This window comes from Elephas maximus, chromosome 3 (genome assembly GCF_024166365.1).
Source record: "Elephas maximus indicus isolate mEleMax1 chromosome 3, mEleMax1 primary haplotype, whole genome shotgun sequence".
Classification (NCBI taxonomy): domain Eukaryota; kingdom Metazoa; phylum Chordata; class Mammalia; order Proboscidea; family Elephantidae; genus Elephas; species Elephas maximus.
In genome coordinates, this window is record NC_064821.1 from 69579189 (window position 1) to 69606893 (window position 27705).

The following is a 27705-nucleotide window of genomic DNA, read 5'->3' on the forward strand; positions in this document are numbered from 1 at the left end:
GTTCGGCAAACAGCATAGGGGCAGCTCTGTGTTCGTGACCTCATGACGGGGTGTGGAGTTCCCGAATGGATTAATTTCTCATCAGCTTGATCATTAGCTTTTTAAGAGCGAAGAATTATAAACTCCTAGGAAAACTGCTTTTATTCTGTTGGGTGAGAAAAATTCTTTAGGGGAGGGCTGGCTCCCTACCCACAGGTGACCCCAAGGGACAAAACAGCCATTACACATTTCCAAGAGACAACTGCACTGAATTCTTTACCCAAAGAAAAGAGATAGCAGGATGTATCAGAAAATGCAACTTCGATTCAAGCACCATCAAATTTGTCAAGCAAAAATAGTCTTTATTCAAATTTAATGGAAACGGGGGGGGGGGGGCGGGGGCACTATACTTTGCAAGACGGGGAAAAATAAAATTAAAAAAAATTCTTTTCTTCTTCTTTTTTTTTTTTAATATAAAACAATATAGTCACAATACCAGAATATGGAACTCTACAGTTTATCTTCTATGGGTTACTGCAGGTATCAATTTTCCTCGACTGTGCTATTCACAACTTTGTTAAGTCCAAAAATATGAAACCCAAGTGGTAGGAAACTTAAGACTTAGCACTTTCACTAAATGGCATACATCAAAGGGCATCAATTCAAGGGCAAAAACAGTTGAACTCACCATACCTACCTATGTCATCACTCCAGCCTTAAAGCTGTCCAGGTACTGAGCTCCCTGTAGGAAAGGCCAGGCCGGAAAGCCAAGGCGTTTTGGATATTCTACCGTGGACCGTGAGTAAAAGGGGGGAGAGGGGGCTTCAAAAAGAAGATTTTGTTTCAGTCGAGCAGGAGGGCCTGGCGCCAGGAGGCTTTACAGAGAGGAAGCACTGAGATTTAACAATTATAGACACACCATTAGGGGAGTTAAAAATGTACAGCAGTGACGTGTGGTCTACTTCAATCACTTGTGCTACGGCTACCAAACATGTACAAAAGACTTCTCGGGTAGTTCCAACTGTGGTCGTAGCCAGTTAGGACCTTGAGTGGGACCTAGATCTAGACCGGGAAGGTGATCTGGAAGCGGACCTGGATCTAGACTTGGACCGAGACCGGGTTTTTGAGGCTGACTTTGATCTAGAGCGCGATTCTGATGGGTCTGGTTTTGATTTGGAATTGGACCTCGACCTGGACCGGGTCTCCTGGTTGGTGCCTGCATCCTCACTCTCTCCTCGGCCTTCCCTCTGGCCAGACTCGGACTTGGCACGCTCTCGCTCCTTTGACACGGAGCGGGACCGCGATCTAGACTGGGAGTGATCGGTGTCTTCCTTCTTCTTCTTGCTGCTGCCTGACTTGCTGTCTCGCTTGCCGCCTCGTTTTCTGCTCCGCTCACTCTTGCTGAGGCTGCGGCTTCGGCTGCGGCTCTCCTCCCGGCTTCTCTTCCTTCCCTTCCTCTTGTCCTTGCTTTTGCTGTGACTCCTGCTTCGGCTTCTGCTGCCTCCTTTGCTTCTGCTCCTGCTTCGGCTCCTGCCCTCGAGGAGGCTTTGCTCCTGACTCCTGCTCTTCTCCCTGCTTCTACTTCGGCTCACACTCCCTCGCTTCTCCTCCTCCACTCTCCTCTCTTGACTCCTGCTCCTACTTTTACTCTTACTTTTATGCCTACTGGGACTCTGGCTCTTGGATTTCCCAACGCTGTCGTTCTGGATCTTCTCTTCGGCTTGGTCTTTACTCTTACTGCGGCTTTTGTCAGCACTGCGGCTGCGACTACGGCTCTTGTCATCCTTGCTGGGGCTCCTGCTTTGTTCCTTCTTGCTCCGGCTGCGGCTCTGGCTACGGCTGCGGCTCTTGCTCTGGGAATGCGAACGCGACCTGGGGAGGCAGAAGGGATGCCTGTGTCATGTGTGGCTCCATACTTCGCTACTCATGAGAGAAGACCAAAGGGGACGTGTGTGGAGCTGAGCCCCACAACACAATGTATGGCTTGGACTGGCCGAGGACCACTTTCTGAACCCCTGTGATTCCAATCCAGAACTGGAAAAAGTGGGGTGAGGGAAGACTGGCAACATGATTAAAATCAAAGTGAGGAATGGTATGGGTGTTCCCTGATGACCTCCCACGCTTTTACCAAAGGAGACTTACCTGGATCGAGATCTGCTCTTAGAATGGCTGGTTTTGCTGCTGCCACTTCGGCTTCTGCTCTTACGGGAATGCCTGCTTCGAGAGCGAGACCTAAGGGGAGAAAATATTTTAACACTTGCTGACAACAGGCCAGTTGATTAGAGTCAACCAAGACATTCTTCCAGTCAAAAACATACATAAGGACACCTGCTGTGTGGCAGGCACAAAGGTGAAAAAGAACTCTCTCCTGAGCTCTGGGCCCCTAGATTCAGGTACCTGGCAAACATCGCACGTGGATGGCCCCTGAAGCTCTCAGTACCTCCAATCATGAACAAACAACTTCCTCCAACCTGTTCCTTGGCTGGGTCCCTGATTTCCACTGATGCCACTGTTACGTACCCAGTTCCCCATACCAGAAACCATAGTCGTTCCTGACTCCTCTTTCCCTCATGCCCTTATATACAGGTGATTCTGCCTCTTCATCTCCTGTCTACCCACCTCTGCTGCTGCCTCCCTGCACAAGCCGAGGCATCTCGGCCTGGGACCTCCCGACTAGTCTTCCTGCACACATGTTTGCCCTTTTCCTGTCTAGTCACTTCACTGTGACCGGAGAGCCATTTAAAAAAGACAGACACAAGCTTAAAACTTTTTGAGTAAGTGCAGGCCGTGGGCTCCTTGGAGACACAACTGACTGCAAGTGCAGGGCAGGAAGGGCCTGAGACGGCCAAGGACAGCTCGTGACGGAAAGATGAAAACTTTAAAGGCTCCGGGGCACCATCACCAATGAAGGACTCCTGCCAAAAATGCTGAACCTGCATCTCAGCGACAACTCTCCAGACCTAATCTCCAGTTTTTCAGGAAGTTAGGGGATAAGATGCAAATTCAATAATACTAAGAGGTAACATAAATCTGGAATGTGGGATAGTTTAAAAAACCTTCAAAGAAAAGAAAATGTGATGAGGAAAAAGTGGGGGGAACTGCCCAGACGAAAAGGACATGACAACCACTTTGCAATACATGACTGGGTTGAATCCTGCTGAGGAAAAAAAACCAGCTATAAAAGACACTGATGGAACAACTGGGGAAATCTATGGCCTAGACATGAGGTGATTTTATGGAATTACTGTTAATATTCTTAGGAAATACTGACAACTCTGAATGTACCGATCAATCGTATTATCATTAAAACTAGGACATGCAGACATCATGTAAGTGCTGCAACAGGAAGCACAAAGCACAACCTATGAAGTACGTGGTTCTGCCACAACGCTGACCCGGTTCTAAGGCCCCATAGGAAATACAGGGGAGAATATAAAGGTACATGTTAACTACCACCACAAGGAGGCAATGAGCAAAATCTAAACTATGGAAAACTCAAATGACCTGTTCCTTCAAAAAATAAATGCACAGGAAGTAAAAAGAGGGTAAAGGAGGATATGCTGGTCATTAAAAGGCTGAAAAGACTGCCATCGAAATGCAATGTGTCCACCTAGTTGGGATATGAACAAACCAAGTGCAAAAATAAATATTTGAGACAAATGTAGAATTTTGGTATTAAAACTGGGTATTAAATGGTATTATGGAGCTGCTGTTAACTTTGTTAGGTGTGATAATGGCATATGCTTTTATTAAAAAAAAAGTGAGAGATACATACTGAAGTATTTACAGGTGGAATGAAAGGATATCTAGACTTGCCTCAAAACTATGCAGCAGGAGGGGGTGAAAAAACCAGCTTGGCAAAACAGAAGCTGCTGCAGCTGAATGGGTGATGGGTATAAGGGATTCAAGGTCCATTAAACGATCTTCTCTAATACTGTATATACTTGAAAATTTCCACAGTAAAAAGTTAAACTGAAAAGCACAGAAGTCTCATAACTTCCCACTACTCTTAAATCCTTAACCTGCCTCATCTCAAGCCACTCTCTTCCTACGTTGGCCTCCACTTTGGGAGACTCTCTCCCACCCGCTCCTAAATATTTCCATCTACCCACCCACCCCCCTCCCCAGCCTTCAAAAAACACCTTTCTCTTTGCCTGAAAGGCACTCGCCCATCAACTCCAGCTCATCCTTTAGGGCTCAGCTTCTATCAAACTTCCTTAAGGAAGCCCCTGCCAGATCCCCTGACTGGTTGTGCTGTGTACATTTCCTTCAACATACTTCTCATGATGGTGACTCTTTGTGGAATGGCTGTGTTGTCTGTTAAGCCAAGGTTCATGAGGGCAGGGACCATATTTGTACTGTTCACATCTGCCTCTTCAGTGCCTGGCCTATTTGTAGAATAGCTGCTAAAGAAGACAAAGTCTCCATCTTGAGTAGCTAGAGTATCTGGCAGAGTAACCAAGAGACCAGTGGTCTTGCTTGCCCTCAGTCAGGGTATAATCCAGGGGACCCAAGAAGAAATGTGATAGGCCACTGACTCCTGCCTCAGAGAGAGGACTTTACTTCTATTTGTATTCATGACATAAGAGTTCAAAAGTTTTACAAATAAATGTTTAGTTCAAAGGTCTGAGGGACTGAACTAGATGGAACCACATTACTGAGAATTCAACAGAGGAATGTACACAGAATATCTATGTGCTCATAAATACACTTACGGCAAGCTCCAACACATAAGGGCACCCACGGTACCTTGAATGACTCCGGCTCCTGGAGTAGGATCGGCGTCGTCTAGAACCTGGCTTGTCTTCAACCAATCTGATTTTTCTGCCATTGACTTCAGTTCCATCCAACTTTTCCAAAGCTCTTTTCATATCAGAATAAGACAAAAATTCGATCACTCCTTCATTTTTGCGTCCCTTGTGAGCATCTGCATAGGTTACTTCTCCTGCCTGACGCATATAATCCTAAAGAAAAAAAAAATTCCCAAATAGATTAGAATACCTTTTGCTAAATTATCTAATGCAATCATTACAATGGAAGTTTTTTCCTTCCTTTAAGGAGAAATGCCAGCTTTTCTCAGAATGAAGTTTACTCCTAAATATTTCCATCTACCCACCAGCCATTTACTAAGATCCTTTAAAGTGTCAAGTATTAGGTGGGTGGTAGGGATGCTGAACAAATATTAAACTATTGCTTTAAATAAATTATCTGGGAATACAAAAAACTTGAGTTAACTATAATTTTCTAAATTTTACAGTGACAGGTTCTTTGTTTACAGAAACATGTCACTACATTTAAGTTAGATCTTTTATATTTCAGTATAAACACTTGTTTGAAAATACGTATGGATACTGACAAACAACCACGGTGAAATTTACACAAATCCATAAAGAGATTATGAAATTAGTCCCAAATTTTTATTTAAAATTCTTGTTACAGTATCTCTTCAAAACAAATGAAAGGTGAAAAGGGAGCCTGTGTCGCCTCACTGCTAAGCCTCGTTTCTTATCCTGCTTCAGAGGCTTTATGTGACCTGAAGGGATAATACAACTCAGGTGCTAGATAAACGGTGAGTGGATAGTAGTGTTTGAAAAGACTATGGAATTTGGATAAAATTTAAAACTTAAGAGACTTAATGCTCATTTTTCCACATTTCTTTGTACATAATATGCCATGCACTCAATAGATACTTGTGGAATGAATATATGAATATTCAACAGCAGTTCATTTTTGTACATTATTTTCCTCTCCATATTTCACATTGCGCACAAGCAATTTTACACTATTTCTCTGCCCAGTGCAGCATAAACACGCTTACATGTCTTAACATGTAACATACAGTCTTCATACAGTGTGCCAAAGACTTTCTGAGGCTTTCTCAATTGATGGGACTTTCAGGATATGTATTGCCTTTTGCTATTATTCATAATCCAGCAACAAAAACCACTGTACAAAAAAATTATTTAATTCAACCGAATTATTTGTAGGAATGAGGGTTCTAAGTAAAAGGCAGGAAGCCTATATAATTTATCATCTAAATTGGGATACATTTGAGAGTGATGAATAGTTATGCAAAGACCGGGACTGTTCTGGGCAAATTGAGATATTTGATCATTCTGGTAAAAAGGCTTGAAGCGTGTCACTACATTCGTTCTATACTGCCATACTTCTAAATTAGAAAATCATAACAACAATGATATTAATGATAACAGCTAACATGCTAAACGTTTATTCTATGATAGGTGTGTTTTAATTTAGTTCTAATTACAACCACAACCTCCATTTTATAGGTGAGAAAAGTGAAATCTAAAGACGTCAGGCAAACCCCCAAGGTCATTCAGGCAGGCGGTGAATGAGCGGGTGTCTGAACAGAAGCACTCAGACTCTAGAGCCGGAATTCCTAAAGCCACCTCACCCCGATTCACAATGCCACCAGCAGTATTGGATGTTATGAATTTACATATTCTTAAACTAACAATATTCTTCAAATTTGTTTTATTTTGGCATTTCCTTGACTGATTAATAGCTAACATTTATTGTGCCAGGAACTGCTCTCGTTGAATATAAAAAAATCCATTCAATCCTCCCAATAACTTTGAGTAGAAATTATATTAATCCCATTTTATAGTTGAGGATATGAAGCATAAGGTAAGTAACCTACCAAGGTCACTTAGTCGAGGAGCTAGGATTCAGCTGAGGCTGACCCCAGAGCCCCACTCTTAGCGACACCTTGGCTTACTAGAAAATCTGCTCATTACTCTCGTTTTTGGAGAGTGAGACTGCCCAAAGGTACAGAAGTATAAAACCAATTGCGGATGTTGGCTAGCATCCATTTTAGCCAAGAATTTAACAATTTTTATAAGAAATTAATTTAATACCATATTTCGTGACACCACATAAAGGGCTGGCATTTTCTGCTCACAGAGTATAGCTTCCCAGTTTCTACTTGTAATATTCCACCTCTAGCACTCCCAATACTGGAGTCATTCCTTCAGAGAGTGCAATCTTGAGGGCAGGCACTCAACGCAGGTCAGCTATATGCTGACCGCCAGCATGATGGACTAGAAAGACACCAGATCACGAATCAGAGGAGTCCTGGTCCCAGCTCTTCTGCTGAGATCATCTGTGTGACTTAATCTTTTCTGGGGGTCGATGGGTACCAAATTAAAAAAAAGAAAGAAAAGGATAGAAACGCGCTTTGATAAGTTAAAACTGTATGAATGTGAAGGATTCCTAACTACTCTTCCTTGAACCTAAAACGCACTCTGTGCTAGAGATGACCTGTTTAACGATGGACTGAGATGTGAGATACAAAACTCTGAATATTATTCTCATTTGTCCTCCTAAGACCATCCAGGTTAAGACACTACTTAATAAGTTCTTCTTCCTTATTGAGATTAAAACCCAACACTGTTCTCAAAAAATGAGCCTGAATTAGTGTTGGATGGTCAACACGGCACTGGATCTTAATTTCTGATGCTAAAATTCTTTCAGAAAAAAGATTCCGTGAAAAACGAATAAACCTTATGAATGAACTGGTGATATTACTCAATTACACTAGCGAGGATCTACACTGGAAAGTTGACATAAACTTGCATGCTACAGGGAATGTTGCAGAAAATATTGGTTGTTGCAAACTTTCTCTTTCATTGATGAGAATTACGTTGGCATCTCCCTATAATGTTCTCCACACAGGAATACTTCACATAATATAGGTTTGTCCTGAGAATGATGGTCCATAATGTAAAGTAGTAGTGAGATTCTGTCTTTTGTACCCTGATGGAACCTTTCACCAGAGGATTTACAAACACTTTCAGAAGGTGTTCAAACATCGCAGCAATACACTCTGTGTATGCCTGTGTCCAAATACAATGACCTGTTTCCCAATCTAACTCCTACCCAACTTTATCCCAGAAGGTTAAGGGGGCCCAAACCTTTAGGTCTTGCCAGCTGCACCGACTTGACAAATTCTCCACAATAAGCCTGTACTCTGTGCGAGTAGGAGGGCCGTATTTATCTCGGCCACTTCTTCTATAACCATATCCACCTTTGGAAGGTTCAAACAGATAAAATTACTTCAATGGAGGAAAAGGAAAAAATGACACAGCACATATTCCCCTTAATATACTATTTACGTCCCACCCCAAACAACAGCATATATATTTAAATCTATTCCCACCCTTAATTCTAGACTTATTTTTATTTCTTAAAAAAGCAATCAGTTAAACATGAAAATTTAATTAAAAAAGTTGTAAGTATATGTATTCATTAATTTTTATATTTAAAATTAACATGCATAAATTAAAGACTATTTAACAATTTAGAAATAAGTAACCAAGTTACTAAATCAGTTACAGGTGTTACTCACAGTGATTAAAGTTTTTGTGACTATTTTATATATATATAAAAAAAAAGATTTTCAGGCACCTATTTCAGTTTAATCTCATCTGTGTCTAACCCTTGGGATCCTCACCACCCAGGTCTAATGGGGAAAGGTTGCGGTCGTCACATGGCTTCCTGTTTTTGGTCAGCCAAGGGCCACAATGGTTCAAAGAGCCACGCATGGAAAGGTAACCCAAGGTCAGCAAATGGAACAGGCAGTCATCTTAGCCTCAAAGGATTCTTTTAATTAAAACATTGAGGTCTTTGTTAAATCTATGTTAAACAATTGCATTACAGAGAAAAAAAAACAACAACACAAACACATATCGTTAAACATATTTATAAAGTATTAAAACAAGAAATTTATGTCATTATTTAACAAACATTATCAAAGATGTTTATTTGCAATTCTACATAAAAAAGATACATAATTTATAAAAACAAATGGCTTAAACATCAATAATTTAAGTATAACATTAATTAATTAATAAAAAGATTAACATTCAATAACAAAGGCACGTCACTGATACAGATGCCCTTTAAATGCTTACTGCGTCCAGAACCGTAGCTGCCATCACGCCGTGGGCCGCGGGCATGCTCAACAATTACGCGCTCACCACAGAGGTCTTTGCCATTCAGTTCATAAACAGCATCGTCTGCATCACGCAGATCATCAAACTCCACAAAACCATACCTAGGAGAGAGCAGACAAAACCCTGGTTGGCACCACTTTGACCCCCAACTTCACTAACACTAAAGAGAAAGCAATGAGGTTCATGCTTAGCAAATGTTAGGTGGGTTTTGCAAACTAAGGGTCACCTTTCTCTTCCCCTTAGGTGAAATCACTTTGCTTTGTGCCGATAGGCACTGTAAGAGGACAGGGAGACTTCTCAAAGTAGACCCCTATCTTTCTAGGAAGAGGTTGGCTAGATACAGAGACTACTTTCTTTGTTATCCGAATGGTTGGGGGCAACTGCAAAGACCTCTACAGGGACGCTTGGGATTAGGTTTAACTACAAGACTGATTACTTGCTCTTTTAACACACCACATAAAAACTCGTCTTTTAAAGCTGTAGCCCAAAAGTGGTATCTTAGAGAACAATCAGACCTACATTCAGCCACTGTCTTAATCGTGTTTTGAAATGACATACCAAGGAAAATCATATTTTATATCTCCTCAGTGAATTAAAAAAAAAAAAGTTCTTGTTCCTCTACCTAAACGAACTAGTAACAAATGAACTGACTGTTCTGGAAATTATCAGTGGAAAACTCTGAGCTATTCACTTTCCTGTGACATTCCAAACTCATTTCTAAGAGGCTTCCGATAAGCTGGAATTCTCTAAAATCTCTATACAACTGTGCAAACTTCTTTAGATAGTATTGGTAGAAATAGTAGTAGAAAGTAGAAAATTTGGTGGTTGAACCCAAAAGAAAACAAACTCCCCCCAAATCCTATTAATGACTGTTAAAAGAGTATAATTTATAAAATGAAAGTGCAAAATTTGTAAGCTATTTATAAGCAAGGTTAAACAACACCCTGTAAACTGTTATCAGGAAGTGTTTACTGTGGTATAATATGGCTGTGATAATTCTAGCTTTGTGACCAGCACCTATATTTAAAAACTGAAATCATCTTACTCACCATACCAAATCACAAAGGAAAGTTACAAGCAATTACTTTAAACTCTAGGAAGGCCATGTGCATAGGCAAACAGTGACTGGTGTTCACCTGCATTTAAATGGATTCCTTCACATACTGAAATTAAAAACAGGTTATAAGACTTGCCAGGAGTTCATTTAGACTGCTAGCAAAAAGTATTCCAGTAATTTCTCTAACACGTAACATTGTACTCAGCACCATATTAAATAAGTGAGAGCACTCAGAATTGCTGAATATTTTCTTACTGAAGAGTTCCTTCAAACAGGTTTCTCAGGGTGACAGGCACTGTACTAGGTTACAGAGGGTTGTTATGCTGAAGTATCTGAGTGCCAAGAGGACAAACATTGTATGATCCCACTTATATGAAATACTTAAAATAGGCAAATGGATAGAGAAAAGTTTATTAGTGGATACTAGGGGCTGGGGGGAGGGAGAAGTGGGGAGGTAAGGAAGTTAAGTAGGAAACACTGAGTTTCTTGTAGAGGGATGATGGCATTCAAGCTTTAGGAGTCACTGAATCTCAACTCCATTAAAAAAAAAAAAAAAAAAGTAACAGCCATGGCCAGTTCTTTAATGGAAAGTGCTTTACATCAACAAAATTCAGAAGCCACCTGGCTCAATTTATGAGCTGTGAAGTCTTTAAGACATGGTATCACGCTTCGGTAGGATAGAGCTGCTAAAAAGCTTAATAAGAATGATTTGAAGATGCTATCATGTTTGACAAAGTTATGTAAAACTTCTCCAAATCACTGACTTACTATGCTGAAGTGTGCTTTAGATCACTAAAAATCTATAATAGATAATAGCTGTTTTCTCCTTCCCTAGGTAGAATGGATCACGTGGAAAGCTATACTATCACTTTCAGAGATTTTATCAAAACAAAATAAAAAAGGCAAACAAAAAACCAAATCTAAGCACTTTCTACTTTGGTTTATTTCTAAAATAGATCATAACATACTAAAAAAAAAAAAAAAGGGGGCGGGTCTCCCTTAAGTGTGGAGACAAGTCACGGGTCTGCTTTGCCCAGGTATCACTGTTCCTGGCACCACGTGAGAGCCGGATGCCAAGTAGAAGGATGAGAGACACCCAACACTGGCAGGATGAAGAGCCTTCACTTCCTGTGAAGAGTCGCACACTGGCTCTGCACCACTCAATGACAGTGACTGACCTAACGTGATGTCTGAAGGAGAACAAAGGCTCCTAAGGCCTAATCCAATGAATCCCAGGAAAAGTCCTAGCTGTTTCCTTCAGTGGACTTTACAACTATACAAGGGTCACAGGACACGTGGCCCTGAGTTCCACAGTCCTCTGAAATGGAAGCCGAAATACTGTTCCTGACAAATGACGCTATGGCAGTTCTATCTGTAGCGCATTCTCCTGACTCTGAGATCCCCTGTGCGGGCTTGCTCTGCTCCAAGGTTTACATGCACAACGACTCACTCTGACCTTTCAGGGAAAGTAAGACAATGTTAGGTGGAGGCAAATTGTTTAAAAAGAAACATTAATGCTCAGGCAGACCAATCCTTTGCTGCTGAGGCTGATGCACACCTGGCCGGTAAAATTCTCCGGATCATAGGAACCAATTTGTGATGTTGGAGGAAATTGCCCCCACCATCCTTTCACTATTATTCACTTTCTAAAAAGTTCCAACAAGAGAGTCACTTAGTACTGTCACATTTTTAGGGGTAGATAAGGAACTTATGAAAATAGCTGACGAAATTGAATTTATTTCACAGAATTAACTTTGGCTACTACGATGTGAAAAGCCACAAAATCAATTTGGAACATTCCGATGTCAACGTCTGGTCCAAGGATCAAATCAGGAATCACACTGTCACTTCTCTCTGTCATTGGCACGGTGGGTAGGTTTGGAAGACTTAAAGAAATATCTTCCCCCACAACAAGCCATGCCTGATAGGGACTCCTGCTCTGCAAGCAAAACAAAGACCAGATCAGTTTGCTTGCCTCTATGAAATTGTTTATTTAGATACGCTTTACTGGAAAAATGGCTTTAATTGATTCAGTAAGTAGAGTGAATGGGTCCCCCAAATAAGGCAGGAAGACTAGATAATAACAATAAAATACTACCTAACATTTACTAAGTAATTTCTATATACTAGGCAATGCCATTTTATTTAATATTCACAATACTCAAGAGCCAAGTACTATTATTATTCCCATTTTACAGATGAGGAAACTGAGGCACAGTGTTAAATAACAAAAATGATGGCAGAGCTGGCATTCAAAGCCACGTGGTCTGACTTCAGAGCTCAAACTTAGAACCATTAACAGTGGGCCAACAGGGACTGGCCTAGGTCAGTTCTACTATAAACCAGCTCTATAACGCATATTCAAGTCACTTTACTTCTCTGGGCTTTTACCATATTATTTCTAAGGTTTCGCTTAATATAAAAAATGAGATGGATAAATGTTAAAATTAATACTCCTCTGGCTTAATGATTGGATACTTTAAAATCTGGCAGACCTGGACCAGCATGGCAGCATCAGAGGTATATAACAATAGACAGACAATAAACTTAATCTGCCTAAAAGACCTTGTAAAACTACTGTACGGGTCCCAATTTTTGTTTTACTTAAGCATACAAAACTGTCCTTGAATTAAATTTTAGTGCTGCCAACAAAGTAAAGCTCCCTCTTGGATTCTTTCTAAATGGTTAACATTCCTTTTGTTCTTTGCAGTGAATGCCAAGAAAACGAATTTCTTCTCCCAAAAAGTATTCTCCTTATGAATCCTTTGTCAAAGTAAGGATGGATATAGGATACACAGGCACACACCCACACACACCCAGATGTATGTATGCATGTGTGTGCACATCATATGCATACACATCTCTGGTGTGACCTGTGAATACGCCTCACCAAACACAACCCAATAGATAGGTTTCTTAACTATAGATAGCCTTCCTCTTCTACTCTATTAAAAACAAAGACTTCCCTTTAATTATTTCTAGTATGAGAATGAAGATGGAGAACGTTAGGAGAATAAAGCTAAGACAAATTAAAAAAGGTCCCTATAACACGAACTGAAAAAATAAAAGCTTCCCAGTATGCCGCATCAGACTCTGAAACTTGCTCCTCAACTCAGAGCAGCTAAAGCCAATGTAAGAAATGATGAGGTAAATGAAATGAGGAGACGATTTCAAAGGGTGGCTCGAGGAGACAAAGTATTATAATGAGATGTGCAAAGACCAAGAGTTAGAAAACCAAAAGGGAAGAGTACACTTGGCATTTCTCAAGCTGAAAGAACTGAAGAAAAAATTGAAGCGCTGAACTACAATACTGAAGGATTCTATGGGCAAAATATTGAATAATGCAGGAAGCATCAAAAGATGGAAGGAATACACAAAGTCACTGTACCAAAAAGAAATGGTTGACGCGCAACCATTTCAGGAGGTAGCACATAATCACAAACCAATGCTATTGAAGGAAGAAGCCTAAGCTGCACTGAAGGCACAGGTGAAAAACAAGGCTCCAGGAATGGACAGAATACCAATTGAGATGTTTCAACAAATGGATACAGTGCTGGAAGTACTCACTCATCTGCCAAGAAATTTGGAAGAGAGCTACCTGGCCAACTGACTGGAAGAGATCCATATTTGTGCCCATTCCAAAGAAAGGTGATCTAAAAGGATGTAGAAATTATCAAACAATAGCACTGATATTACATGCAAGTAAAATTTTGCTGAAGATAATTCAGAAGCAGCTGCAGTAGTACATCAACAGGGAACTGCCAGAGATTTGGGCCACATTTAGAAGAGGACATGGAACGAGGGATATTGTTGGTGATGTTAGATGGATCTTGGCTGAGAGAATATCAGAAAGATTGTTTTACTGGCTACGCAAAGGCATTTGACTGTAAATATCACAACAAATTATGAATAACATTGCAAAGAACAGGAATTCCAGAACACTTAACTGTGCTCATGAGGAACCTATACCAAGAAGCAGTCATTCAAACAGAACAAGGGGACACTGCATGGTTTAAAGTCAGGAAAACAACGTATCAGGGTTGTATCCTTTCACCATACTTATCCAATCTGTATGCTGAGGAAATAATCCAAGAAGCTGGACTATATGAAGAACACAGCATCAGGGCTGGCGGAAGACTCATTAACAACCTGTGTTATGCAGATGACACAACCTTGTTTGTGGAAAGGCAAGGAGTTGAAACACTTACTGATGAAGATCAAAGACTACAGCCTTCAGTATGGATTACACGTCAACATAAAAAAAAAAAAACACCTCACAACTTGACCATAGGCAACATCCTGATAAATGGAGAAAAGACTGTCAAGGATTTCATTTTATTTGGATCCACAATCAATGTGTAAGCAAGAGTCAAGAAATCAAAAGACATACTGCATTGGGCAAATCTGCCACAAAAGACCTCTTTAAAGTGTTAAAAAGCAAAGGTACCACTTTGAGGAATAAGGTGTGACTGACCCAAGCCATAGTATTTTCAGCTCCCTTAAAGCATGTGAAACCTGGACAATGAACAAGGCAGACTGATGAATTGATGCCTTTAAATTACGGTATTGGTGAAGAATATTGAATATACCATGGACTGCCAGAAGAACGAACAAATCTGTCTTGGAAGCAGAGCCCGAATGTCCCTTAGAAGCGAAGATGATGAGACTTCATCTCACATACTTTGGGCATGTTATCAGGAGAGACCAGTCCCTAAAGAAGGACATCATGCTTGGAAAAGGGTCAGCGAAAAAGAGGAAGACCCTCAGTAAGATGGACGGACACAGTGGCTGCAACAATGGGCCCAAGTACAGCAAGCATTGTGAGGATGGCGCAGGACCAGGCAGGGTTTCATTCTGTTGCACACAAGGTCACTATGAGTTGGAATAACTCGATAGCATCTAACAGTAACAACATGCCACACCCTGACTCTCAGATTCCATGTCTTTCAATCTTCCTCCTTCATGCCTATGCGAAAGAATAAAAAGCGTGGCCTAACCACTAAATGTACAATATTAAAAAACTCTTTCTTCGACGTTTCTCTGCTATTGCCTTTTCCCAAACTGGTTTCCTCTGGGTTTTTTTCCCTGACGAATTTAGTCGAAAAAAAGGGGGTGGGGGGAGATTGCTGTCATTTTATTCCTAAAAAAAGTGGGTGCGATGATTCTAAATACAGACAAGGAGGCAGGCATCTGGCCACCGCAAACAAAAGCCACACTGAATTGTGTGAGCCGTTCTAAACTTTAGATCATTCTTATACCACTGTCAGTGTACTAGACTTGCTCGTCCAACAGCTGATGGATTGCTCAAGCTATCAGCTCTGAAATGGGAGAATTGTTATTGTATGTTTTTTAAACTAAGTTACTCCAAAACTTCCATTTTGGAAATGTTAATCATACTTCACCTGAGCTCCTGTTGTGCTAAACAGGCTTTCCTTGATCACAATGACCTAAACGAATGGTCCCCAACACCGGTAAGCTTGCCCTGTTCTCTGTGGTTCTAAGAGGATGCACAGGTTATCTCACCCTTTTCTGGATGGCTTAAGGTCATCTCTGCCTTCTAAACAACTTCACAGAACAGGGAGACTGGAGAAAAATCCTATCTGAAAATGGTATGACTTGCTCTGGAGATAAGGTGATCAATGGCTACCTGGGCAGTACCTGACTAAGGGGTGCCCAATTCCAGTTAACTGATGGGGAGTGGATATGAGGAGCAAGGGAAAGCAAGCCTCCATGCTTGTGACCACAGTCACCCACCAACACTGCTTACCGAGGGGCATGCCTTGGATGTTCTCTGTAAGAAAAATTTGCCCCTTTTCGCAGTGGATCTCCGCTCACCTTTGTCCTAAAACTGTGCCACATGTTTTTCTTTGTATGTGGACATGACAGTCCTCAGCCACCATCAGCAGGATGTGAGTTTTGTTTTCCCAATGTGGTGAGCCATTCCCACATCCACTCATTTTCCTTGTAAGAACCGAACCTCTCCATGGCTGGTCAGGATTAGGGATGTTGCTGTAGCCAAGGAAAAATTTTCATCTGTTGAAGTTAACCCATGGGTGGCTTGAGCCCTCAATCTAGAGTCAATAGCACTGTACTTTAAGGGTAGAGTTTTTATGGCATTCAATGAACATGAATCAAACACCTTACAAACAGTGTTGGTCCAATGCTTCAGCCAACTTGGTTTTATGAGGTGAAAAAAGTTAGCACACATTGACAGCACAGTAATAAAAAATAGTAATTCTTGCTGTCTGCGTAAAGTGCTTGGAAAATTGTAGAAAGACTTCTGCAACCAACTCTCTAGTGCTCAGGTTAGGTCAACTCACAGAAAAGTTTGTAAGTGAGGATAGTGCAATTGATTGCCCCTGATTCCAAAGGTCTGCAACATTCCAGGGAACCAGCGGTCAGGCCCTCAAAGTAGAATTAGCCAATGGCACATTTATTGCTCTGGGTCAATGACTATGGTTTCAGTTAAACTTTCCCAGTTACAGAGGGTTGTTTACAACCCACAGAACAGTGCTTATTTTTCCAGCCACTAGGAGCTCCTACCACATTAAGTAGGTCCATGAGATCCTTTCCTATCCTGACACAGGAGGCTGCCCTGGGCATTCTGGCCTCCCTTCTTTAGCCTCTGAGGAGTGAGGGCCATCAAGGTCACCCGGAGAAGGTGGATGACTTACCCGTGCTCACTGAGTGGCAGAGCTGGGGTGCGACTTCAGGGCTCACCATTACCCAGTCTGGGGCTCTTTTCCCGTCGGCAAACTGGCAGTTCCTGCATACCAAGAGCTCTCTGATTAGAGCTAGTGTGGATTCCTGGTCTGCAAACGTTGACCACAGCTCAGTCTGCACTTGATCTTTCCCCACCTTCAAAGAAGAAAACCTACCTACCTCATGATTTCTCTCTTCTAGACCCCCTGACCATCTCATTCACTCCCAACGAGCTTGTAATTCACCTTTCACTCTTTCTCTCTGGTTGCCCTTTCCATCATATTGCCAAGTTCTACAGCTTTCTCATTTTGTAAGGCCCTCAGTGCTGTCTCTACCTGTTTGATTACCTTAATTCTAGGCTGTGGCTATTTTTACCTAGTTAACTTGTCTCTTTACATGTAGCAAGTCAGCTGTTCTATCATTCCTTTGGTCAGAGGTCTATTATGACTCCTTAATACCTCTATTTATATAATTCTCTCAACCAAAAACACCCTGGCTACACAAGAGGAACCACATCAATTTTACTGCAGATGCTTGAGAATTATATTTCATGAAGCCTCAAAAACCTGCCTGACTCCAATCATATTAGCTTTAGCACTTCTATTCAAATTTATGTATTATATGGCCATGTTTTTGTGGCTTTTCAAACTTTGTTCTTCTTTCTTTGTGTTTATCCTTTCATTTAATTATGAGTTGCTTAATAGTAACAACAAAAGCTAATATTTACTATTTAGCATAGTGCCTGGCACACAGCAAATAATTTATTTCATTCATTTCTCATGACAAATGTGAAGAACGTACTGTTATTATTCCCAACTCACAAGTGAGAAAACTGAGGCTTGAAGAGGTTAAGTGACTTGATCACTGACAAGGAGCCTGTAAGTGGTGAAACTGGATTTGAAACCAGATCCACACGACTCCAAAACCCAAGCTCTTAACCACATGGCTATACTGTCTACATAAAGGCAGATGCTACTCTTTCTCTTCCACAGTCCTGAATACAATTCTTTTTCATTCAACTTCATTCACTTAATCTAACCTCAGACAGATCAGGCTGTGCTAGACTTTTCTGATAACAGTGAGGCGACGTAGCCAGGGGAAAAAAAAAAAAAAAACTCATCATGGGACAGGACAAAGCACCTCTAAGCTAGGGATATGTGACAACCAGGTTACTTTCACTCTCGTCTTTTGATTCCCATTAGCCAGTGCCAGCCATCTGGTCCTTCCGAAAACATGTGTGGGTTCAGAACATAACAGACTGGAAGAATAGAGGAAAAATAAGATTATTCTGCGCAATCCCCATCCTGGAGGCCCCACATCAACCCCTGGAGTCTATCTTTGGTTCTACGACTTGGTAAAAATTAGACCAGCAAAGAGGAGAAGGCTGGGCCTAGAGGTGGTGAGTTGGAAGGGATACTGACAATATTATATATTTAAGAATACATCTAATTAGTTTTCCAAGGGATGATGACTGGGACCAAAACAAATATAAGCATAAATGGTGGAGGAAAAAATGGTTCAGAAATCAAAGAAACTAGGTTTCCAAACTTCTAGTTACATAGGGATTATAGCAGCAACCAAAAAAGTGCTTTGCAGATAAGCACCTAAGATCAGATTTGATTTTGATTAGTTCCAAAACTATTATTAACATGGCTACTCCAGTCCACCAGGACATTTTCCTTCTCCAAATTCCTTGTTAACTACCACCATTTTTTAAAATGTCTTACTATGTTTTAGGCGTTGTGCTATGCTTCACAGATATCATTCAACTTTCACAACTCTGAGGTTTACTATTATCTCATAGATGAAGAAATGAAGACTTAGATAGTTAAGTAACTTCCCAAGGATACCCAAACACCTTGGATTCTTCAAACTCAGGCTTTAATCTAAAACCCACTCTGTCATTATGCTCTTCTGCCTCCTGTATGCCAATGGAAAGTGGTCCATAAGACCAAATGTAGTCTGAGAAACACAAGCTCTACGAGCACAGAAAATCAGTTCCATCAAATCATGTTTTGTAGTGTGAAGACAAATACCCCCATGAACACTAGCGTCTTACGAGAAATACTGAATGGCAAGAAATACCATTTCTGCATGTGATGTGTTCAAATACTAATGCTGTGAAAGTTTATTCTCTTCTAAGCTACTACTGAACCAAACCTATAACCAAAACATTAACACTAGTCTAGGAAAACAGAAACCTATATCCCAGCTTTGAGAACACAAATATATTGATAAGAAAATTAAACTTGTGACCCTACTTTCTCACAAAATAAACCATCTGGTGAAAAAACTTCTAAAGAAAAAGAAATAAACTCAGGCCCAAGGCGCTGTGCCCACAATGCAGTTACCAGTCCATCTCTAAAGGAATGCTCATATACCACATACTGGGGTGGAGAAAACAGGATAGGAATAATCATTATTCTAAAAACTAAACAAGGAGACAAAATTCCCCAGAATGGGAGGAGGTAGAGAGAAATTGGTACCAAATTCAAATTTAGCCTTATTTTGTATCTGTTCTATGGGTCCTAAAACTGTCTAAAAAATGAACCACAGCTGCCACATATTTTTATTCTCTAAAATGGAACTATCCAGAAAGCAACATACTTCCAAATGGTTTGTGGATCAAACAATCATAACCTGTTAATTCTGACAATTTAAGTCAGCATGGTCACTTTCCTTAAAGAGGAGCCAACATAATCACACTTGTGTCCATTTTAATCTTCCAGCACTTAACACTGAGGGTAAATGAAATCAAAAGGCCTCACGAGGGGGGTCAAGTATTCCTTGACAACGTCCTAAAGTCCACGGAGACTCAATCACAAACTAAAAACAATTAAAACGCAAGAAAGAAAAAGCTATATTACCAATTTAGAATAAAATTCGTGGGCCATTAGGCAGAATTACCTATGTTACTCCTACTTAATGCAACAAAGGTTTTACACTTAACAGACAGTACTACCTGATTTCACACCAAAGCTACAAACACAAAACCAGTGCATACTTACCTCTAAAATGACACGAGAGGGTTGACAGGTGTTAAAGCCTCCTAGAGATTATGCCTCTGGGACTATCTTGGCTGTTCCCATGTCCCCCATAACTGTCCCAAGGTCCCAGGGCTATAGTCTGTGTTTTCTTCTTAATTTTTAAATTTTTGATTAAAGATGACACTCCCTACTCTATTTCCTGGGGATGTCCTTTCCTTGAAACTGGCCATATCACTCATTTAATATTAAAAAAAATTTTTTTAACATCATGGATCAGTAGCTTCATTTCATCTGTGCAAAAAAACTTTTCTCAAAGTCAATGTCTCTAGTCTGTCATTCCTGACTCCCTTGCCTGAGCCTCCTGCTCTTTTATTCCTGACGGCTGAATTCGAACTGCCCTCCTTCAGTCTTCTTTCTCTAGTGGAGGTCTCTTCATAAAGACCCACCTTTCTGGCATACAAACCTAAAGACATGGTTGGGGAGCCTGGTGGAGGGATAACAAGTGTCATTTAAGTGCTTCTTCAGGTATTATTTGCATTTCAGAGACCTCTACACAGGGAGTCTCTCATCTCAACATATAGGAAAGGTCATCTAGGGCATTTCTTCAAATATGGGCACGTAAATTCTGAGCACTCTTACCCCTCAGCTTTAGGATACTCCAACACCAGAGAGCTCTAGGAATGAGACCGGTCAGCCCTGCCAAAGCTGATACCACCTTGCAGCTCTTCAAAGAGCAACCTGAGGAGGAGAATCACTGGCAGTGCCACCCAGGGTCAACATCATAAAAATTACCATCTGTCTTACTTGGCAGTAACTTGTGAGCTTTTTGGAAGCCTCTACATAGAGACCAAATATTAAACAGGCTGAAGGCCTTGCCTCACCCTGGGAAGCAAGTCCCAAAAGGACAGGACTGAACCATCTGGAAGGAAACAAACAGCATGAGAGAAGCTTTGACTGCCACTGTGCATGCTGTTATCTGGTCTGTGAATACCGAAGATCTTTAGTTTCTGAATTGCCAATAAACAATTTTGTGACATTGGCCCAGTCACTTAATCTCCCCATGCCTTGGTTTCCCCATTAGCACAAACTATGAACACTTGTTTGCAAAGTGCTTTGTATATGCAGTTGAAAAGTAAATCATACAAAAATATGCTGTTAATCTTTTCTGATGTTTTATAATTTCAATGTTAGCTTGTTATTTGCCGTCAAGTCGATTCTGACTCATGGTGATCCCTTCTGTGCAGAGTAGAACTGCCCATAGGATTTTTAGGGCTGTGACCTTTTGGAAGCAGGCTGGCGAGTTTGTCTTCCCAGGCACCTCCGGGTAGGTTTGCATCACCAACTTTTCAGCTAGCAGTCTAGCACTTAACTGTTTGTGCCATCCACAGGGCTTAATGTTAGCTTGTTGTTGTGTGCTGTCAAGTGGATTCCAACTCATGGTGGCCCCATAGGACAGTACAGGATTGCCCCATAGGGTTTCCCTGGCTGAAATTTTTATAGGAGCAGATTGCCAGGTCTTTTCTCCTGCGGAGCCACTGGGTTCAAAGAACCAACCTTTTGGTTAACAGCTGAGTGCTTAACCATCATGCCAGCAGGGCACCTCAATTAGGAAGGTAGGAGTAAGATACTAAACTGAGGCATAGGGGTTTAAAATGACTCAGACAAATAATTATGAATGATGTTTGGAGATAGGCTGACTTCAACAAGAAACTTCAGTACAAAAACAACTTGGTCACATTTGTAACAGTTATACTACTAATAAAACAAGGATGGAATGCTACTTTGCCCATAGTTCTGTTTCTTATTTTTATTATCTGTTCAAGAAAAAGTTCTTAATTAGAATGCATGAGACCATTTTCACCTGTTAAATTAGTAAAGACTTTTAAAAATAAGGATGCTCAATGCTGGTGAGGCTGCCATGACATGGGCACACTCCCATGCTGCTGGTGGAAGTGTAACTGGGGCAGCTTTTCTGGAAAGTTCTTTGGCTATATGCACTGAGAGCCTTGAAAATGTTCATTCCTGCTGTGGCACATGAATTCTACTTCATAAAACCTGTCCCAAGGAATGATAAAAATGCAAAGTTTCATGCACAGATATCCACCACGGGGTTATTTGTAACAGCGAGAACTAGTCAACCTAGGAGGGATGGCTGGGGTAAATCAAGGTACAGCCATATAATGGCTTTTATGCAGCCTTTAAATGATGTTTATAAAGACGATTTTAATGTAATGGAAAACACACAAGTGATATAATTAAGTAGAAAAAGCGGCACATAAAATTGCATAGAAGACCTCCTCAATGTTAAAAACACTGTTAAAAGTTATTTTGAAAAATGTTCTTGTTAGGCTAAATGGTTGAGCTAAAAGTGTTAAGATGACTTTCTCATATATAATTTAAAATATTTTAATTAAAAAAAAAAAAAAATCACAATATCCAGAGCAGCTGACAGTTCAGAAAAATAAGGACTCTTAAACATGGCAGATGAAAATGTAATACCATTTGTCTAAAGGGCAAAGGAAACCAATAGCTACCAAAAGTCTTAAAAATGTGTGTTTGCTTTGATCCCAAAAGTCCACTTTTAGGAATGTGTTCTAAGGTAATAATTAGAAATGTGTACAAATATTTACATAAAGGATACCTGCCATAGTGTTATACATTTTTTTTTTTCCTTTTCCACATTGAAAAATAAATTTACGATAACACTGCAAAGGTCTTATAATCAGAAATACATGTGCTATTTTAAAATGTGAAAATAGAAATAAAAAATGGGCTTTTTTAACGTTAGCCATGTACAAACAGGGTTGTTCAAACCCTCCTTTAAATAAAACTATGTTTTAATCTCTTTTTAGATAATTATAAAATCAATCTAGAACTAAATGCCCTACCTAGCTTTCTTTGGACCAATGCAGTGTTTCGTTCTGTTGTACACAGGGTTGCTATGAGTTGGAACTGGCTTGATAGCACCTAACAACAACAGTTTTCTTGACACACTGACTCAAATCCTTGGTACGTGTTTATGTCCAAATGTGACATTATTTCTGAGGGCAGAAGTGCCCATGAACAAAAGGTGATGAGATCCTTAAAGGGAAAGTGTTTGCTTTTTCTTTAGCCATTTCTATCACCTATTTTATCATTATTATAAAAATAATAAAGCATTGGTGGTGGAAGGGTGATTAAGAATTCACTAATAGCTCAATTAACTAAAATCCAATGACCTAGAACATTAGACTAAGTATATTGCCCCATTAAAAGAAAAGATGAAAAACAAGCTTCCATCAGGGATTCAGTCAAGAGCGAAAATTCCTGTGCAGGTTCTGGGGCTGGCAGAGATTCATTTCAGTATCTTCCTCCAACAATGCCCTACAGTGATCAGGACATATGGAACAACAACACAACTCACTGAAAGTGTTAAACAACACATTAAAAAAATTAACTCTCTTCTATACTAACGGACATTCTACTCTAAAGAATCAACAAGGTTGAAAACAAACCTTTATCGCTAATACTTAGATATTGTGAAAATCCAATTATAGATCAGCACACCCCTGAAAATTCTGACTATTTAAGATTTCACTGTAATGTTAACATATAGCTTCTGAAACTCATAGTAAAGTTTCCCTTGACTTGAGTTTTAACTCATGCCTTTAATCAACTAAAAACTCAATGATTTGGGGGTTTACCCTTTCACCTACTAGGCAGGTATGATAATCTTTAGATTCAGTAAGTTTTATTAACTAAAATAGGAAAAAATTAAGATATAAAGATCTATGACTTAAACCACAAGATTTTACTTTGCGGTAATACAGAAACTACTGTATTAAAAAAACTCTTCTACAATGATTCTTGTAAATTAAATAGTTAACAGCCTATTTTTAATAGTCCACTAGGAAGGATGCTGACTTTCTGTGACGGTGCTTAAAAAAGTTAAGTTCAAAATTAATCCTTTCATAAACAATTGATTTTGCAAATCTAAATAAATATTATACTTAAGAAAAATTATGATTCAGAAAGAAAAATCAGTCATAAATGTAAATGTCTTTCTGAGATTGACCAAATATGCATTTGCACATTTATGTGTAGATAAGATACTAATCTTCTACTGCTTCTTGGTTACCAAGTATTTTCTATGGAAGTGATTTCTTAATAACAACAACAAAAAATTCATAGAATCTATATATACATTATCAGAGATGGCAAGTTAGTTACCCTAGAGATGGAAGGCTACAAATACGGGCTGACAATACTGTTGCTTCCTTGACACTCCTCGATTCTCCCCCTGGGCCCATAGTGGCTTTTTGCTGGAGTTAGTGCAGCAGGTAGGACTGCAGGTGACCCTAATGAATCTGGTATCTGAAGTGGTCCATATGGTCTTGGGAGATCTACATCAAATTTGTGGCTCCAAAATGACCCATCTTTCTAGAAGTTCTCCAAAACAGAGGCAATCTACAGTAAATCCTTTAAGTGGCTGCTCTTGATCGGATCTCTTTGACCGTTTTAGAACTGATGGAACTTTCAGGAATCAGGGATGGTGGTGCTGTGTAGTCATCAAGGATATAAACACATTTAGTCTGAAGTATTGCCCTAGGGTTGCCTGGCACATTAAAATGGCCAGCAATGAACTACGGGATACATAACTCTTCTTTCTCTAAATCCCAAGAGGGTGCAGAAAATCCTCTCCTGGCCACTAAACCTCCTTTGGGGAGCTCTTCTGCTTCCTGATTTTATCAACTTTCTATTATGCAAGTATTTTATGCCCTATTTAATACTGAACTTTATCTACAACCCCTTAGCTTAACATACCTACTGCTGTTGAGTCAATTCTGACTTATGATGGCCCCGGATATTATAAAGTAGAGGTTTCCTTGGCTATAATCTTTATGGAAATAGATGACTAGGCCTTCAGGTTAGTAGGCCATCACAAACTACTTGTGACACCCAGAGACCTATCTACTGATATACCTCACTTCTACCACAAATTTGAACTCTTCAGCAATTCTTTCTATCTATATAAAATCTGTTTTTGAGTGTTAACTACTAATAATGACAATCCAGATATGTTTAAAGATGCTTCTCAGTATCCACAATCCTTCTCAGTTTCCAGGACTATGAGCTTACACCTGTTGTTAAAGTCAGTCACCTTTTCCTTTTCTACCTACTCCTTCCTTGCAGAGTCTCCTGCATTTCTGCCATCTAGTCTGGTCAATTTTTGCTTGAACTTCATCTTTACCGTTGATCTTCTTCCCAGAAGTCATTTTCCTCTGCAATAATTCCTGAATGCTGCTCGAATGTCATATTGTGCCCATCATTTTGTGATTGTCACACCTGTCTTCAAAGTCCTCAAATGACTCTCCATTCCTTATTTCAATCTTGACTTTCAATCACTGATTTTATGAATATCATGGTTTAGCAGCAGAACTGTAAGAACGAACAGTTCCCAAAATGAGACCTAGGTATTCAGGTTCCTGGAAGGATTTGTCCTTCCTCTTAGCATACCATTTTCCCAGGTTGCTCAATTCTTTCCAGAGCCTTTTGAATCCATGATTTCGAATGTTTCATGTTGTTTCTGGGTTTTGCTGTTAAGTTTCTAGATCTTTCATGAGGCTGATAATCCACGACAGACTGTTGATTATTTCTCACAAACACTCCTTACTGGAGCACCTCCTCATCACCAGGTATACCCAGGTATAGCACATTCTATTCCCACACATTGCTCTCCATTCTAAGCCACAGTCAAGCCCTTCTTCAAAGCCCACTTCAAATAAATCTTTTCATGTAAGCCATTACAAGCTTTACCTGTTTGAATTTATAGTGAGAACAAGCATCTCTTACCAAAAAATCTGCATGTTATAACCATTAACATGTCATTTACTCAAGAGGAGAACTGTTTTTCTGCATCCTCCCCAGTTACATTTAACACAGAAGCAGGCATCTTAGTGGTGGGTAATCAGGATTTTATCCATTAACCAGTTTTCTCATTAACATCATTTCCTGCTCACTGGGTTATCACCAGAGTGACCTCAGAAAACAGACCTAACCAAGTATGCTTTATGTTATTAAACACCTGCATGCTAAGATGTCTTCTAATGATCACAATCTCTTTGTTCATAGTTATCACTTACTGGAAGCCTGCTATAAGCCAAATGTTTTAAATTTATCATCTCATTTCTCCTTTTCCATGTGGGTGAGGAAATTTAGGTTCACAGGAGTCAAATAACTTTTCCACAACTTGTAAATGGTGGAGCCAGACCCAGGTCTCTCTGGCTTCGAAACCCATGCTTATTCCCATAAAGTGTAGTTAATCTGTCAACTTAGTTGGGCTCTGGAAAAAAAACTGAAGTTTTAAACTTGCTCTCTCAGATATATGACAAATATCACATAACACCACCAAAATTCCCAACTTTATTTAGTGTATTCCTAACAATTAAAAATACTACTGTACAAAACGGGAAATTTTCTAAGCCTTTAACTCAAGAACAAATCAGTATTCATGAACACTTTATTTAGGACATTTTCCTCAGCAAGAAGCTAATTCCTTCTAAAGATAATTTGAAATGGCTTTTTAAATCCAGACAATCTGTCTGGCAGCTACCGATTTTTCTCAAACATGCAACTTATTCTTAGGTATCTTTCATAACATCTCAAGTGTTAGCTGCTAGTATTAGGCTCGGTACTAAACTGTCGCCATATCAAACCTGTTACAAAGGACTTAAAAAAAAAAATTAACGCCAAGGGTTCCTCTAACATGCAAGGTTTAGTGTCCTAAAACATTCCCCTACTTTTTTTTTGTATCCACGTCTTTCAAGTCCTATAATCTAACATTTCCTGAGTTTCCACCTTTCTTCTCCAGGCCTCATTTCTCATCTGTTTTCCCTGAAACGTGTAGCCCCTCCTGGCCCTGCTCTGCCAAAGAAGATCATTAGAAATACAAGTATCGGGCCTCACTCGGGGAAGCAATAAGCTAGCAATTAGCCAGCAATTTCGAGAAATGTGTTTCTGTTGGCACTAACTAGTTGAGGCAGATGCTAGCCAAGGTGGCCAGTATTCTCTAACAAATTCTACAATGGCAAAGCAATTTTTTGGCAAGTTGGAGAACGGAAACCATAGCATGGAAACTCTGCACGGAGTCTAAAAGATAACGAGTTAAGACTTTAATTGGCCCTTGTAGGGGGAGCGGTGAGGGCTTTCAGCACGGCAAGACGATACTTTCGAAACTGTCACTAGAGGATTTAAACCGGAGTCTCCCGCCCAAAAAAAGTGTGCACATGGCAAGTCTAAAAAAAGCCTCCCTCCACAGCTCCTGTCCCGGGAAAGATGCGTGGTGACCGTCTAATCCATCAGACTGGGAGAGGGATAAAAAGGGGGCAGGAAATCCTGTTTATTTCCGGCAGCCCTCAGAGCGGGAAAGGTCGTTCTCTTCGCGGAGACGAACCAGGCCTCAGCTCCAGGGCTCGGGAAGGAAAAACCCAGGCCTCCCCGGCGCCGTGGAGTGGTCGCCTCCCGCCCCAAAGCCCTAATCCCACGCAGGTTTCCCTTCCCCCCGTCCCACTCAGATCTTCCCCATCGTGCCCATTATCCCTCCACCACCCCCACCCGCGCAGGCGCAGTGGGAACCGGGGCCTACCCGCGCCCCCAAGGCGCCGCGACTATGGCGGAGCGAGACCAGGCCAGTACCGGCTCCGCGCGGGCGAGCGTCCTTCTCCGACCCCACAGCCTCCCCAGCACCGTCGGGGCCTTATCCCCACCCGGCCGGCCCCTCTTCCGCCCTCCTCACCCGTTCTTCAGATCCACCTCCAGGATCTTCCCGTAGCCCTTAAAGAAGCGCTCCACATCGCGCTCCCGGGCCTGGTAGCTCAGGCGGCCGATGTACACCCGCGGCATTCCGGCAACGGCAGTGGTGGCTTGGCCCGGCCCCAGCCCCCCCTAGGCGGCGGCCGGCGAAGCGAGAACGCGGCGACGGCGGCGGCGGCAGCGGCAACGGGCGGGCGGCGGGACGGACGCAGCC

The 27705-nt window shown here is 40.8% G+C and overlaps 1 protein-coding gene across 3 annotated transcripts; it reads right to left on the minus strand.

Annotated features, from left to right (window-relative positions):
* Window positions 1-353: 353 nt before the first annotated feature.
* Window positions 354-27705, minus strand: SRSF4 (serine and arginine rich splicing factor 4). Of its 3 annotated transcripts, none has more exons than XM_049878515.1 (7): window positions 27475-27563; window positions 15847-16777; window positions 8913-9055; window positions 7914-8026; window positions 4729-4943; window positions 2122-2211; window positions 354-1851 (listed from the first exon to the last, which is right to left on the minus strand). In XM_049878515.1, the coding sequence occupies exons 2-7, from the start codon at window positions 15966-15968 to the stop codon at window positions 1017-1019; spliced, it is 1518 nt and encodes a 505-aa protein (XP_049734472.1). In that variant the 5' UTR covers window positions 15969-16777; window positions 27475-27563; the 3' UTR covers window positions 354-1016. The 3 variants fall into 3 exon arrangements, with proteins under 3 accessions (XP_049734472.1, XP_049734471.1, XP_049734473.1); XM_049878514.1 differs by having other exon boundaries at window positions 15847-17971; window positions 27475-27526; XM_049878516.1 differs by lacking the exon at window positions 15847-16777 and having other exon boundaries at window positions 355-1851; window positions 27475-27705.

Bases quoted from the DNA above. Each gene is read 5' to 3' on its own strand.
- SRSF4 (XM_049878515.1), bottom strand. From the start codon at position 15,968: ATGAGTGGATGTGGGAATGGCTCACCACATTGGGAAAACAAAACTCAC. The intron at 8,027-8,912 runs GTAAGCATTTAA...AACCTTCCAAAG, and splicing joins CAGCTACGGTTCTGGACGCA to GTGGATATGGTTATAGAAGA. The intron at 1,852-2,121 runs GTAAGTCTCCTT...CTGCCTCCCCAG, and splicing joins AAGAGCAGATCTCGATCCAG to GTCGCGTTCGCATTCCCAGA.